The following is a 16,885-nucleotide window of genomic DNA, read 5'->3' as shown; positions in this document are numbered from 1 at the left end:
GGCATCAAGAGTTGGGGGCAATTTCGAATGAACCTTTTCATTGAAGTGAACAAATTTTGTCCTACTCTATTCACAGATTCCTGATCACCACCGCTGTAGTATAGACAAATGACGTAACTCTCCAAAAGTTGTAAAACGTTTTCTGGCAACGATGGTGTAGTGATGGGGAGCGATAAAAATTCGAAGGCGTCTGTTAATTGCTTCCGGAAAAGAATTCCGTACGTCCCAGGCAGACGGTTTACCTTTCGTTGAAAATGATGAAGTCGCATCTGACCCAGTGAACGCGTGAAAACAAAAAAACTTCCAGGGCAGTTTCTGGTGTAGTTGATTTAGGTACACAGCAAAAATCAGCAATTTCATAGTAAATCAATAAAAACACATCTCACATTTTGAACAATACATACACAATATCAAAGTATTATTTTATTATTGTATAATTTGTATATATTGAACGAAGCATCGAGCCATAATGTCATGTATGAATCAATGAAAATGTTAAAATAAATTCAGTCTCCTCAAAACTAAGTTGATTACTCAATTGTATAGAGTTAAATTTCGAGATATGCTGAGACCAGCAGCATTATCTTACATATAATAACACAATATTTTACCATAGTTTTTCCCTAAAGTTAATAGACAAAGCTCTCTGTTTACCGAACAAGCTACCATAGAATACAGAATAGGAATAAATAATTTTTAGTCCATCTCACAAGCCCCCCAAAACAAACAAATTACATAAACCTACAAAAATGTATGATAGTATTCGGTAATTAAATACTTGATGACAGTTTAAAATGAAATAATATGAAATATTGAAATATGAGTTTAATAGTTGACGATGACCAATGATGTTTCGATATTTGCTCACTGTAAGGCTACCTGAAAGTGAGCTCAAGAGACGGCCGAAATGATCTTGGGATATGAAGATATTTCGAAGCGGCAAAAAATGGGAGACATGCCATAAACAAGCGAATGGGTTTTACGAAGCAGTAAATATATTAAGTTACAATACTTCGACAAGAGCCGCGGACTTACTCACTCAACATAAAGATTTGATTGGTTATAAAACTCGCATAAACCGAGGCCGCGCAAAAACAAGGAAGGAGCCAAATTTTATGGCTGTTTAAGTAACCACCTAACGGGAGACCGCGTCCCGCTAAAACGCACCTATGGAGATCGTAAAGCGAGGATTATTACGAGAATAAACGCAATTTGTCCACGAGTTTTATTGTTCAGGCTCATTAGAGGACGATATTTGGCGCAGATTCCGGACGAAAACATTGTTTTCGCTGGCTTTACAGGCTCTTATCAAAGCAGATTCTTATCGCCCAGGTTTTGGTTCTCGGCGTTGGTGTCTTTTCGTTCTCCTCTTTTTGTCATTTTGGCGATTTTTTCATATTTTCTAATGCGAATTGCTATCTTGCGCCTCTTACACTGAAAAAAAATCTCTGTGTATTTACTCAGAAAAGGGTAAAATTACCGAAAATTCAGGGTTCTATTTGATCCCAGTTTTTTTTTGGTAAAATTACCATTTATGGAATTGGTAAATTTAATTGAACTTTCTCGGTAATTTTACTGGACCTTGGTAAAAACGCCAATATTTTTTATCGACTATGATAGAATTACCGAGATAAAATGGCAAAGTTACCGGGAATTGATTACCAATAAAAGTGGTAATTTTACCTGGAAAAAGCAGTAAAAATACCGGTTTTTAGGGAAGTTTACCAGTCTGTCTTGGTAAAATTACCAATAATTGGTAAAAAAAGTGAGATGGTAAAGGTACCAACGGACCTTGGTAAAAACGCCGAGAATTTTTTTTCAGTGTACGAAGAGTGAAAGATTACGTTTCGGAGATGATGGCTACGAAAGTTAGTGCTTTCTTAGCGTGATCGATAACGTCGTTTTCCACGAGAAAGCACTGAACTACATCGCAGTGTCGCAAACTTTCCTCTTGGCAATTTTTTTTTGTTTTTACCAGGAGGCTTTTAGGCATTTCTCATTGAAAATCGTCCTTATTTCATCACTAATAGCACAAAAAAATCTAAAAAGTTTTGGACAGAAATCAGAGGGTCGCATTCCTCCAGAACATTGATTTGTATCAGTCAATTGGGCATCCTTGGAATGGGATTATGTCTTTTCGTCTGGAAAGAACAATGTGCAGTAAGTGTGCAGATTATGTGTTTTTGAACTTAATAAAAGGAAAAGTAAATAGAGACGCTAGAAACACAGGAGATCTAATGGACAAGACAAGAGCTTTTCCTCAGTTTTTGCCCCTGAGGAAAATCAAGAAAAATGTGCAGTTACATTCAAAATCAGCCTACCTGCATTATAATTTTACTAAGTTCTTATGCTTTATTTTTTCTTCTGGCAAGCCACTGACGTTCTCTGATGGGCGAATTGATGGACCAATCAGAGCAAAGATATCAACGTTCACCAAAAATCGGCTTAGCTTCTTTGACCGTAGTAAGATTTTTCCTAGCAGGAGAGTCTAAGAACCATTCCACATCAGTGCTTTAAAATTGCGTGAGCAAGGTCTTTATACTGTTAAGGGAAACTCACAGAAAGTTTCAGAACGCGCCCCCAAGTTTTCGGGTAGGAGTCCAACATGGCAGAGAAAGTAAGGCAACATGAAGTGCAATCAGGCTATCTTGCGACTAAAGTCATCTGTGTGTCCCTCATCCGTTGTAAATAAAGGAGGCTTATCAGAGGGACTTTCTTCGGGAGTAAAGTGACGATTGTATCGTTGTGGGAGAGTGGCCTCGGAAAAGGGGGAGTTTTATCTTAAATTAAAGGATAACGAAAAAATCTTCATGCATGGCAAACGCCAAACTCACATGGTCTACATTTTCCACTCCTTTAAGCGCACACAATGCCTCACGGAGAGGAAAATTTTCCTGCTTGTAGCTTTAACATCACAGAACAGGCTTTTTGACGGTACGCAAGTTTTGTGGCAGCGCATGAGAATTTGCTCTCTGTCCTTTCTTTTTTCCCTGTTTTTCTTTTTTCAACTATTCATTGTAAACACACTTTTCAATCTCGCTTGATATTCTTAACATGTCTAGAAAATGTGTTCCCTAATCAGTTTTTTGCGTCATCTGTCATCTTCCTGTCCTGTTACATACGAGATAAACATCATACCTTGCATTTCATAAAATCCTTTAAGGATTTTTAAACTCTTTTTACATATTTTGAATGGATCGCCCTTTCAACTGAAGTGAGCCAACTCAATTACACTCTTAAAGAAACGTGCATCTTTCATATTTATCTAAAAAAAAGTCTTGAACAGCAAACTGTTAGTGTTTTCCTACCACTAAATTATTAATTTTAAAGGGAGCAATCGTTTAAATCGTATTATTATACTGTAGCCATATTTAGTATATATCAGTAGTATAAAAGAAGTTACACAGTTTTGAAAACACTGTAATCGAGTTGGTTTCTTACAGTCCAAATTGGATCTGAAATTTAAGAGACAAGGTGGTCGGCTTCCTTAGCCCCTTCATATTTTTCGTTTAGAAGGATGATGAAGAACTCTCAAATAGGCTGCGTTCAATTTTTTTTATTTCATTTTTTCAGAGAGGAACAAAGCAACATCAGATGTTGCCAAATTTAACCGGACTTTATTTATTTACATGAAAACTGTTGTGCGGATCTGTGTGCCAATTTCAGTGAATTTTCCGCATAGTACGAAGTGAATTCCTTAAATTTTTCAACGGAATCCGCACGAACGTTCTCGTGTTAAAAATTAAATTTCTCTGTTAAATTTGACAACATCTGATGTGGCTTGGTTCCTTTCTGCATAATCCGGTCCAAATCTAAAGCTGCTGATGCGATTGCTCAGTATTTTACTTGATTTTTCCTCCTCACGAAGTATTTTCTCCTCTTCTTGATCCCCCAAACATGCATGTGGGTGAACTCCTATGTTTCGGTCAAGAGCTGTAAGTGTCCTTTGACAAACCAACTTCTGAACGGGAAAGGGGGACTAGACGAGAGAAAAGGGGGCGAATAGTTTGGCACCAACTGCTGTCCTTGATTAGTGTTAAACCATTATCTTTATAGGTGACATCCGGCTTTGTCTTTTCTCATATCGTTGTGGCAAGAGGTCGGACGCTTGACTGGCTGCAGTGACGTAGATAAAATATAGATCTTGTTGTCTTAAAGAAGAAAGAACTTCTTTCACACTCAAACGTACAACCTGTTTCTTGTTTTACACAACCAAAAAATTGATTGCAGGAGAAATATATAATTTTACTGCTTGTAAATAAAAAATTAGGAAACAAAATAAGAGTAATTAAAAACTCTCATTAAGTTCATTGCAATGAAGTTTATCGAGTAAAATACTCATAACTTTCGCAAAAAGTGGTCGTTTAATCCGAAGAAATTTGTAAAATTCGAATTTTCATACGGGATTCTTCTTTAACATTTAGGTGCGTTCGTGATAGAATCCAGTGAAAAAATCTCCGTTGTCTATCACAAACGCACCACACATGAATTGCCGATGAGGCAAGGTGTAGGTGGTTCGCGTCAAGCAGAAAAGAACCAAGCCACATCAGCTATAGCCAAATGTTAGTGGAAACATTTTTTTTAGTGAAAACGGTTGTGCGGCGAGTGCGAATTCTAGTGACTTTTCCGCATAGCACGAAGGTAGGTAATCCCTAACCATTTTCAAAGGAATCCCCTTAAACTTTCTCGTGTACAAAATTAAATTGCCCATTGTTAAACTTGGCAATAGCTGACGTGGCTTGGTTCCTTTCTGCTAAACGCGGTCCAAGTATCGCTGTTTTCTGACTTCTCATTGATATGATCACGGCGAGTGTCACATTAGAACATCGTGATCGATAAGCGATAATGACATCCTAATTTTGGCACGAGCTTCGGGTGACAGTGTATCCTAATATGATCAAAAGTTCATTAGAAAAGTCTCCTTCTTTCCTGTCGCCAACTGCTGTCCATTCCTTGCCGACGTGCACGACATGAGGAAGTCATTCACAATTCCGGCCACACGAAAGTCAAATTACGTACGCCATGTCGCGTCGAGACATTCAAACTCGTTTGGGATTTCACGTACAATGATCCCCTCGCAACCGGTCCACACACGCAACTGATTCTAAATATAAACTCATCGGACTGTAAGGTTTTAGGGAGATTCCATGACCATTCAAACAGTTGAGAAGAGATCCGCCGTTGTTTTAGGATTTTCGAATCAAATATACCCAATCTCTTCAGATCTATGTAAAGAATTAGACGGTTGACTCTGTTAGGTAAGGTTTTTGCGTTTCAGGAACTCCGATTTGGACTCATCCTTCAGTTTCACTGTTGTCAGGTCCAGCGCTTGGATCGTTGAATCGTTATTGAATGACTTTGACCGATTACTACCGAATAGTGGCGTGGCGTGATTTGCGATAAATCGAAGGGTCTGTCGATTAAACCTATGGAAAAGGATCAATATACAGGGTGCTCGCACGTGCCGGTGGGAGAGGGGTGTATGAGACGCGTTTACTCGTGTTGGGCACATTTTTGTGAAAGCCCCGTCAACACTAACAAAAGTTCACGGAACTTTTCGCGAAAGTTAAGTTCCGTAAACCCATCCCTGTTTGGACAAGGCCTTCCATTTATAACAAACGAACGAAAAAATTATGAAAGAACAAACATAAATGTGGTTTAACAGTTTTAACTTCCGCCGCTGCGCCGACCGCACTGTGTTTGGCGCAATGCGTGAAGTATTCATGCAGTCTTGTAGGCGCTATGTGTTTCTCGCTGACCGCAATGTTTGACGCAATGCGTGAATTCTCATCCAGTCTTGTAGGCGCTATGCGTTTCATGCCGACCGCCGCGCCGAGGGCTTGTCCTTTTCATCTCAGTCCTCGTCATCATTGCCCTCTGCACCGCTCCGCTCAAGGTCTAATTGCGTGTTTGGTTTCTCTCTTAACTCGACTAATTCAATATGTTGTCTCTTGTATCACCGAAAGACGACAAAATTAGAAATTAATATACTTTTACTCTTAGGAAATGAGAGATTTTATCGCCTTTTCTCGTTTGTAATTTATTTTCTGGATCCGATTTTTCCCTCTTTTCTTTGATACCTACATTAAAAAAAATTGCAAAATTTGACGCCCCCTACATTTTGCCGCCATAGGCCGCGGCCCATTGGGCCACCCCCTTCATCCGGCCGTGGGAGTACTTTTTGTCGAAGTAAGGAGTTCAGCGACTCGTCTCTCGGAAAATTTTAAGAAAAATTCATTTCATTTAGGTCTAATCTCATCCCGTGAGAATTTTTTCCATGGATTTTTTTTTAATCAAATTTGTAGAATGTGGATGAAAAAAATGTCATCAATTTAACTTTTTGTGGTATTGAGACAAAATTGCATCGTGCGTGCACAGAGTGCAGATTTGAACTTCTTTCGGTTCAACGGTCCAAAAACAGTAATTTTCTACGTTCAGTATCAGCCGAGTTATCGTGTTTTGAAAATTTCGGTCTAAGACGTCATCCGCACCGCAGTAGCGACACTCTTGATTTCTTGCACCTTGCTTTTATTTGAGGTTCACATTGAGTAACAGTGTAAATGTGTCTCTACCAAACTGACGAAAGCAAGGTGGAAGAAACCAAAGGTGGCACTATCGGGGCGGATGACGTCATAAACCGAATTTTTCAAAGCACGATATCTCGGTTAAAATTAAACGGAGAAAGGTGCTGCTCGGACAGATCTAATTATCTTTAGCTAATCTACCAGAACCAAGCGTCAAAACACAACTTCATGACCAGCGTTACTGATCCATCGCAAAACTGAATCCAAGCATTCAGTTCGTCGCATCAAGTTTTTGTTCTCGTTGCAGCCCTGAGGTTCCTTTTCTCGTGGTCGCTCACATATCAGACGTCAAGGTATCCTCCAAGCTCGGCCGGGGCAGGAGCAACCGGCGGGTGATTGCAATTAACATGCGGTGAACTTTGCGAACACTTGCCGTTAAATGATAATCAAAAGTCGTTGCGCGGTGCCCTCGCGGAGGCCACGCCCCCTCGTCGGACGCCGATTACCCGGGGTGATCGCATCGGGGACCGTGAATAGGGCCCTCCCATCTTTGATAGTCAATTAAAAGCTGCGTCTGTCTTCGTCCCTCGCCGCACAGACGAACGAGTCGACGAGCCTCTTGTAAACTTTTCACATTCACTTGAAAAAAAGACGTCTAAAATCAGGATTAAGAAAGCGGCACAGGACCCTACAGTGGCAATCCCGCTTTGTGCTGATTCCCGTAACTGTCCCATAAATTGCAGGAAAACGAGAACATATAGCTGGACACAATTCAAGGTTTTTTTTAAAAACTAGGGCTTCGCCCCCTGGCCGTTCCGCGGCCCAACCCCCTCGTAGATTCTATCATTTTATGAATAGAACATAACTTGATTCTTTTTAATACATTATTGTTTTGATTTTCAAGAACACTACTATAGTTTTTTAGATCCTTATCTATTCATTATTTAGTTAGCTAAACACTTACTTTCAGTAATTACACAATTTCCCAAGAGACCTTATTCAAAATCGGCGTGTTTGGTCCCCTCGGGGGAATCGTGTCATATTTTTGGGGGCTGATAGAGGGCCATCTAAGAAGCCCAAAAATGGTCGGTTTTTGCCCTAAACCCCAGGGAAAAGGGGAGACGGAGGGTCAAAAGTCCAAATTTTTTAATGCTTGTAACTTTTGAATGGTAAAAGTTATTGCAATTTTCTTTTTTGCGTTGGATATAGCGTATAAAAAGACGATTACAGGAATAAACCGTAATTTATTATTCACAGACATACTTACTTTTTTGATTCAGGATTGCACTTAGCGCTGCTCACGCTGAAAACAGAAAATGTCTGAAAGTGTGTTGAAGTTAGGGCTGTGTTTCAGACTTTGAAAATGCGCTTTTCGTGATTTTTGAGCCATTTCCTATCTTAGGATCCTTTTTGCTCCAGTTGAAGTTAGTAACAGGCCCATTGGAGAAGTTGAACGAAATATGGAAACTTCAATAGGTCTGAAATATGTTAATGTGGAATGTAACTTTACAAAAATCTGGTTTTTGCGTACGGTTTCCCCCCAAAAGCACACTGTATAACTTCAAATGTGACAAAATTAGAGTAATATTTCCAGTTTTAGTCTAATTTTTCACGTTCGATTACCTTGGAAGGTTTGTTACACTGTGCGCCGGCTCCACAGATACCTCCCAGCGGACCCGCACGGCGACAGTCGCTGCGCTGATCGGTCTACAATCAAAGGCGCCGTCAAGCCGGGCTTCAGGCACTCTGTAAATCTGTGACTAAACCTAGTGCCTTATTCAGGAGATTTCCACCGCTTTTGAAATGTAATGGACCACTAGACAAGGTACAAATTTCAGCATTCTGATACATGTTTCTTCACCAAAATTTCATGTAAAACACGATGCGCACAACGAAATTACCGAAATCAACTCCTTCTGAAGATATTTGATGAATCTTGGTGCGTGAATTGAAACCACCCGCTCATGAAAACTCAATGCTCTACGTGATTCACACCTGCGCTAAACATTATCATGACAGTCTCTGCGATATAAAAATCTAGCAACCTGAGTCTTGACGCTTTGGCTTAGCTATAGCAAATTGCTTATAGTTTGAACAACACATGGTGGGAAATGAACATTGCTCGATTGAGAAGCTTGCTGAAACCGTCGCAGTGCGCGATTTGACTCACGTAGAGCTCTGAGTTTCTTGTGAGCGGGCAGTTCAAATTCCTCGTAACCAATGTGAAATAAAAACGATAATATCTTCGGTAGGAGTTGGTTTCAGTAATTTTCGTTGTGCGAATTGTGTTTTACGTGAAATTCTGGATAAGAAACTTGTATCAGATTGCTTGAATTCGTACCTTGTCCAGTGGTCCATTGTAAAAGTTCAGTACCTCCAAATTAAAGAATGAACTATCATTTTAAAAGCTGACTCCTCTTTCTCGATCTCTTTCTAGTTTTAAGTAGTTAAAAATATATGGACTATATTTTGCAATAAAGAACTACCATATCTGGCTCATTTTAGAAACAAAATATCTGCCATTAAGTCCTTTCTGCAGACAGATAGGTACTTTCACAAATGAGCTACAAATAGTAGATTCTCTTTATTTCATCCTTTCTTCACAAGAGAGAATTGAACCGATGCTTTCCTTGCCAGAATTTTCCTAAAAGAAAAGGTTATTAATGTAATTATTTGAATTTATTTTATGACAGTTGCAGATTTTATGGATTTTATGTTAAAGTTTTTACGTTATTTGGTCCTTTTAATTTGATTTCTTACTTTGTAATGTTTTCCATTTCAAACTTGAAAAAAATTATCCAGACTCTTGCTTTGCTGTCTTCATAAGAACTCAGAATTGGAATAAAAAACAAGCCTTACCTGATACTAATGTGCATAAGGGTAGAGGAAGAAACGCCTGTTTGTCCCTTTGACCAACCATAGAATATCCTTTACCGAACTGGTCTGTAAAGAGCGTTGAACACATTTTACTTGCTGAGGAATTAATGTCTCTGCATCGGAGCAGCTCTACTTGATTTACATCGCGCGCTAATAACGATATCATAAACGTCTCTGCGATAAAAAAAAATCTGGCAACCTCAATCTTGACACTTTGGCTCAGCTATAGCAAATTACTTGTAGTTTGAAAAACACATGGTGGGAAATGAACATTGACAACTAGACACATTATTTTAACCAAACAAACTTGAACAATGGAGTAATCAACAAAATATAGCACAATTCGTTTACAATTCTTCTTCTTCTCACAGTGGGTCCTAAGGGTAAAAGGACCATACTTGGTACTGGGAAAAATATTGATTAACTCAATATTTTTCCCCAATTTCGTAAGTGGGATTTTTCCCTGGGACAAATCTCGTGAAACGGCCCGTGGAGACAAGGCCCAACAGAATGCTTAAATTCGTACCTTGTCTAGCGGTCCATTTCACGACTGTCAAGTTGAAAAGCGATTTATTTCTGAAGCTCCTTCATTTTCGCAGCTTTCTCCCAGTCCGAGTATTTCTATAAATTGGTGCAAGCAGGATCGCCGCGAGTCGTAACTTGTAATCATCCGCGCGCACACGCTCCATACCCGGTTACAAAACAGACGCGGATAACACCGAACAACACTACACCGTAAACAAACACGGCTCACGTTATCGGATCGAAAAATGACGAGGGAAGCGGAACATATTTTTTCTCTAATGGGCGCACTAAAGATGGAGGAAGACAGGTTGAGAGACCGAAAAATACGAAAATCGTCTCGACTTATGACGGGGCGATTCAATTTCCTCGAGCCATTGGCGTCCCTCGACGCCCCCGGGCTCCCCGTTTACGCCACTTCTGGGTTTACTTGACTCACTTGGGTCATTAGTTCTTCTCGATTTAAGACACATCCTAGTTCGTTTGCCCCTCCCCCCTCCCCTCCGGTTCCCTCGGTCTTCTGCTCCGTATCTCATGCGTTAAAGGCCAGATTAACTTCCACGCGTCCTCTTCGCGAAGCACACGAGGGTCAATAGGCTTGTGATAGTGGCAGTTCAAGGGAGCGGAGACGGAGGGGAGGGTTGGGGGGGGTGGGTTTCGAGTGGGCGGCATCCGTGGGCGCAAAATGTCAACGACTGAAATTGTAAAATCCGCCCGTTGGAAGGTTTCCGCGCTCTGGGAAAACATCCGTACATTTTGGGAAGAATACGCCGCGGTCTTGGCTTATTCACTGGGGAAAAAAAACACGTTGGATCTAGAGTCCAGACTCTTAAAAACATCGGAAAGAAAAAATACTCTTGATTCAATCAGATTTTTGCTTAAATAAAGAACCAAGCCTCTTAATTTGAGCGGATTTCCTTTTGATTTAAGCTAGATTCTGATTGAATCAAGAGTACTTTTTCTTGTCAATGTTTTCAAGAGTCTGGACTCTAGATCTAATGTGTTTTTTTTTTTTTTTTTTAAAGTGTTCATAACTGAGATTCATCTATAGTCGTATTCTGAGGGGAAATTTGTTTTGAGTAGTTCTGAATACCTTTAGTCGAAGTTTTTTTCTCCTGCTAAAAATTAAAAGTTGTTGACAACAATGTCAATAGATCAGCTGCCCTCTAGGCTGAGCCCTCTTGTATTTGTGTGCCTAGTTCAGTTAACCATTATACAGGGTTATTCAAAAGTCACGCACCACTGGCCATAACTTTAGTTCTAATTAAGATATCGATTTGCGGTTTGTGACGTTTTTCCTCGTATTGAGAAGGAAACTTTTTTAGGTTCTTTCCAGTTTTTGACTCCCTCAGGGGGGGGGGGGGGTTGCAAATCAAACATTTCAAATGGCCACCTCCCTCATGGCCAGTGGTGCGTGACTTTTGAATAACCCTGTATCTCTTACTGTTCACCTAGTGAGTATTCTTGTTTTACGGAACAAAAGTTGAGCCAAACACTTAAAACGTGAAACTAATCGTTAAGCTTTTTCCCTTTAAATTGAAACATATAGAGGTGTAAATTTTTAAATCTTTCCTTTCGGTTCAAACTTAATGCGACTCATCCGGTTTTCTTAAACTCGGCTAAACTGGATGTATACGCAAGTCGCGCAAATGTAATTGACATGTTTTTTGCTCCCTTCGCGGATTGCACCGATGAAAATATTTGTGTTCTTGAGTTACTTTTGATTAATATAAGAACATAAAATAACACAAATTTTGTGTTGAAGTAGGTACAGTTTGCGGTGAATTTAGCGCAGAAAATGGACGGGAGACTGGAAAAATGCATTCCTCCGATTTCAACGTTGGTAGTCAGTAGTCAACACTCGTTTCTTATCAAATTTCTACGAGAAAACTAGCCGGCATTTTCTCCTGAAATTGTCAACCACAAAGGGTTATTTTGTGTTTTACTTCCTGTATTAACCAAACTTTTGGGGTGAAATTTTTCTCCGTGTGAATCAAATACAAGTCGCAGCCGCACAAACGGCAGGGCGTGAAGAATTATTATGTTTGCGTCCATTGAATCGCCTTCATTTGAAAATATGGGCCAAACTAACTCCTGAGATCACTAATAGTGGTATCCTCAGAACGAGTATTTATCGCTTTAAAAGTATGTAGAACTCAGACCATAACGTATTGACGCCAAGGTGAGGGAATGCACGTTTGCTCTTTTTAATTCCGTCACTTTATGGGCCGCTTTTACGGCGCGCTGGGCGCTCTGCGACGCCTACCCTCCACAGGAATCTGTCATGGTAAAGATCCTTCGGAAGCTCCATCGCCCCATCTCTTTACGGATGCCCTCTCCACCGTTTGGCCAGTCGCCTACCTGCGGGCCGATTATTGAAACTGATAGACAAAGCTATAGACAAAGACGACAAAAGGGATTCGGAGGGATCCTATTGGTGGAAGCGGGTGGTGGCAATGGACATAGGAGGTAGGTAATGGACTAACTAACGGCAACCCACCAAAGACCCGACGGTTAGTCCATCATTTTCTTCCTTAGTCTATAGGAACCAACCAAGTCAACCAATAGGATCGCTCCATACTCCCCATGTCTTCTTTGTCTATCGCTTTGTCTATCAGTTTCAATAATCGGCCCGCTGGGGGGACCCACTCCAACAGCCAACACCTTCTTCGGCAACCTGGTAACAGTCATTCTGTGTGCCGCCGATAAAATTCAGTGAAATTTACAAGCAGATTCAATCAACAATTTCTGTTTAAAAAGTAAAATGGCGGTGGAAATTTTGAAACGTTACATGGCGCTTGTGATTATTTGTCCGGAAGGTGGCAATTTATTGTGTCTGTTCATACGGTATGAAAATGCTGTGTTGATACCGGTGTACTTGTATTGTTTGGGCGATGTCTTATTCTATTGTGTGGGTTGTTGCAGGATGGCTGGGGGCCATGTCGACGGCGGTGGCGCTGTTGCTGTCTCCGGTGACGTTGGCGTTCTGTCGGCGCAAGTCCACCCGGCTCACGGCCGTCATGGGCGGCCTCGTCACCGCGCTCGGATGCCTCTTCACCTCCTTCGCCACCCAGTTCCATCAACTCTTCTTCAGCTACGGCACCGTCATCGGTAAGACTTACCATTTACTTGAAATTTTCCCCATAAATTCTGCCCAGTCCCCAGCGGACTCATTGTTGAAATGTATATGTCGCAGGCAATTGGCAATCGCCGGCAATTTACAAGCCAGTGGTGAATAATTATAGAAAATCATAAAATTCAAAAATATAAGAAGAAGGTTAGAGTGCTGATTATGTTGCCTATGATGTGAGTAGATCTATCCTTAAAAACATGGCAGGAATATACACACTCAGAAGAGCTTGCAGTGAACTCCGTGACATTAGTTGGGTTGAGATCGGACAGGCAACTAAACTAACATCGTGACAAAGCGTAGAGTATCACAAAAAATGAAGGCGCTTCAAGCCGAGCTCATATTTTTGAAGACCATAACCTTAAAAATTGCATTATGCCGATGCGCATTATTGCGATTTATTGAAACAACGTGTGAACCGCTTGCAAATTGCCGGCGATTGCTAATTGCCTGCGACATATCGACGGTGAAACTACCAAACCACGTATCTCGGTTGCGGTGTTTAAAAATCTACGCTCCCATTTTATTTTTTTAAAGTAGACCAAATCAATATCATTCCTTGAAATTTTCACAGAATTTTCTCCGCACGAAGAGGAAAAATCACAGAAATTTTCAAGACTGGACGTTCAGTGGTTATTCATATAAAAAATAAAGTATGACAGGAAGTCTGCGACGTCGCAAACCGAGATACGTGGTTTGGTAGTTTCACCGTCGATATAGACAATTAAACTATAGACCAAGACAAAAGGGATTAGAAGGGATCCTATTGGTGGAACAGGGTGTCTACAAGACCGGAAAGTCCGGGAATAGTCCTGATTTCTTTAGGGCGCTCCGGAAGTACTGAAAAAGTGCGGAAATTTCGCCGTAAGAAGGTCCGGAATTTTTTCATATTTGTTGCAATTTGAGCGGGAAATTCAAATTTTTCGAATGTCGTCAATTGGAGGTACTGCAAAAGTACTGAATTTTTCTGTCAAGGAGGTACTGCCTTTCTGGGGAATGTACTGAAAAAGTGCTGTAAAAGTACTGAATTTGGCCAGTCTGTTTGAGTAGACACCCTGTGGAAGTGGATGCTTGCATTGGACAAAGGAGGTAGGTAATAGACTGACTAACGGCAATCCACGAGATACACTATTAATAGTCCGTCGTTTACCCCCTCAGTCTATAAGAACCACGAATTTCAACCAATAGGATCGCTTCATACTCCCTATGACTTTTGTGTCTTCAGCTTTGTCTATCAATTTCAACAAACAGCCCACAATGATGAGGTGTGCATTAAAGGACTTCCTAGTATGTTCCCTCCTCAAAATTTAAAGAGGGAAACGAACGGGTCTCAGGACTTGGGTGAAACAGTCAGACGCAGGAGTTTGTTTTATGGGTCAAAATAAGACTTCTTTGTCGTATAATGTTTCTTCCAAAAGTGCCCCCAGTCGGAACTACGCCCCCCCCCCCCCCAAAAAAAAAATAAAGAGGAAAAAATAATTCGGAAAGTAAATCGTTTTCCTGAATTTTGGCAACGGTTGTAAACCAAATCTCACGAACATTTGCACTCCATTGTACTTTTATGCCCTGTATTCGTTTATGATCTAAAAAAATCGAAATCTCAATTTTAAAAGAGGGGGTTAGGGGATGACTCGGCTCCTGCAGTCTGGCCGTTTAACCATGGATCACCCTGTAAACAATCCTAGCTTGAGCACACTTTAACTATGCAGTTAAAAATCCAAAAATTCCGAAGGGAAACCGTGAAGGCTACTTCAATTTTAATCTACCAATCGCATTGCTAAGGCGCAACGATACAACTATTCGTACTCTGCGGAATGCGTGAGGTATCACGCCACATTTGCAGGCGTTTTCAAAACTGCCAAGTTTCGATACAGGGATTGTCGTTTCGTACAACATAGGGAGCGCAAGATCAATGGAATGATAGATCTTACGAGCCAACGCAACAGTTGAGTGGACATTGCCTTCTTTTAATTTTTTCATTAAAATGTATAAAAATGTATCCGTCCCTGAGTTTAGATCTTTGTTAGTGTTCTGGTTAGTTTCTGAGTCAGTTACTTGATCTAATCCTTGGTCAGTAGTTAGGTCTGTTTGCTGGTCAGTGTTACTTTCGTCTCTGAATGAGAGATTGTATGTACTGTGGCTAGAGCTACTATCCATGCTGGCGAGACTCCGGACGTTTGGTGTCTGAAAATTGGTTTCAATGTGTTTAAAAAGCGTAAATATTTGAAACGAAAACACAGCCACGACGTTTCGCTAAAAGCACACAATTAACTCAAACAAAAGCAATAAATAAAACATCTACACAAGGAGATGTGCTCAGAGCCATTGCACTAGCCCGTGAGTCATTTCATTGATATTTTACTCGAAACTTAATACGAAACGACAATTTCTGAATGGAAACTCGGCGGTTTTGAAAACGCCTTCAATTGTGGCGTGATACTTCACGCTTTCCGGAGAGTACGAATAGTTGTATCATTGCGCCGTACAAGAAAGTACAGTACAAAATTTGTTTAAAAAACGTAAATACTTGAAACGAAAACACAGCCAGGACGTTTCGCTAATAGCACACAATAAACTCGAACAAAAGCAATAAATAAAACATCTACACAAGGAGATGTGCTCAGAACTATTGCACTAGCCCGTAAGTCATTTCATTGATCTTTTACTCGGAACTTAATATGAAAAGACAATCCTGGTACGGAAACTTGACGGTTTTGAAAACGCCTTCAATTGTGGCGTGATACTTCACGCTTTCCGGAGAGTACGAATAGTTGATCATTGCGCCTTACCGATGGGACGGAAGATTAAAATTAAAGAAGCCTCTACGCATGCTGTCCTCGGCAGTTTTACTTTCACATGTTTGCAGTTGTGAAAGTTTGCTTAAGCTAAAATTGTATTAACATACATTTAAATTGTACTAATAGCAATAAAATACAAAAATACAAATAAGTACAGTATAAATGTGATTGAAAGGTAGAATAGAATGAAAAAAACATTTAGGACGTTTCGCGCAAATTACACGCTTCCTCTCAAGTAAACAAATGCTTTAAATAAAAACTTTACTCAAGGAGATATGCGCGAAACTATTTCATTACTCCGTAAGACCAGTCTTGATCTTGCGCACCGAATGTTATGCGAAACGATAATCTCGGTATCGAAACTCGGCGGTTTTGAAATCGCCTTTATTTGTAGCGTGATACCTCACGCATTCCGAAGAGTACGAATAGTTGTATGGTTGCGCCTTACCATTGCTATGGAAGATTAAAAATGCGAAGTAGCCTCAACGGCCACGCTGCGCTGGCCTTATCAAACTATCTATTACGAGAAATTGGTCCGCCTACGTTTCTCCTCAGCTGGGCAAAAATCGAATGTCACTGAGAAAATATGCTACAATCGGAAAACGCTAGATTTAGCCGGTGACGTCTAGAAACAGTTCAAAGATGAGTTGGATTACCTTTACAACAAGAAACTACTGTCTTTGGCTCTCCCGTAAAAGCTCATATCTGCAAAGGGGAATCAATGTCGTGTATGTTGTTTCTAAAAAGGGTCAGTGAAAGTGCTTCCTTATCGCAAAATGGATTACATTTTGCAATAAGGAATCACTATCTCTGGCCCATTTCAGAAACAACACAAATGCCATTGGTTTCCCAATGCAGATATGTGCTTTCATGGGAGAGCCAGAGATAGTGGTTCCTTATTGCAAAATGCAATCCAAATGTAATCCAGTTGCTAATAGTGAGGTGCCGCCTCGCGAATGAAGCCGGAAATAGGCGAAAAAATCATGAAGTAGCCAAAAGTAGCTGGAAATAAGTAAATGTGCCCACGACGAAGC

General features: G+C 40.5%; 1 protein-coding gene across 9 annotated transcripts in view; it reads left to right on the top strand.

Moving 5' to 3' along the window:
• Positions 1 to 16,885, top strand: part of LOC109030941 (monocarboxylate transporter 2) — a 650,400-nt gene that overhangs the window by 597,467 nt on the left and 36,048 nt on the right. For all 9 annotated transcript variants that reach the window (XM_072300844.1, XM_019042218.2, XM_019042227.2 and 6 more), the window contains one exon: positions 12,849 to 13,034. In XM_072300844.1, the coding sequence (XP_072156945.1) occupies positions 12,849 to 13,034 (186 nt within the window). The remainder of the gene's footprint in view (positions 1 to 12,848; positions 13,035 to 16,885) is intronic.

This window comes from Bemisia tabaci, chromosome 5 (genome assembly GCF_918797505.1).
Source record: "Bemisia tabaci chromosome 5, PGI_BMITA_v3".
Classification (NCBI taxonomy): Eukaryota; Metazoa; Arthropoda; class Insecta; order Hemiptera; family Aleyrodidae; genus Bemisia; species Bemisia tabaci.
This window is presented reverse-complemented; position numbering and strand designations above follow the sequence as displayed.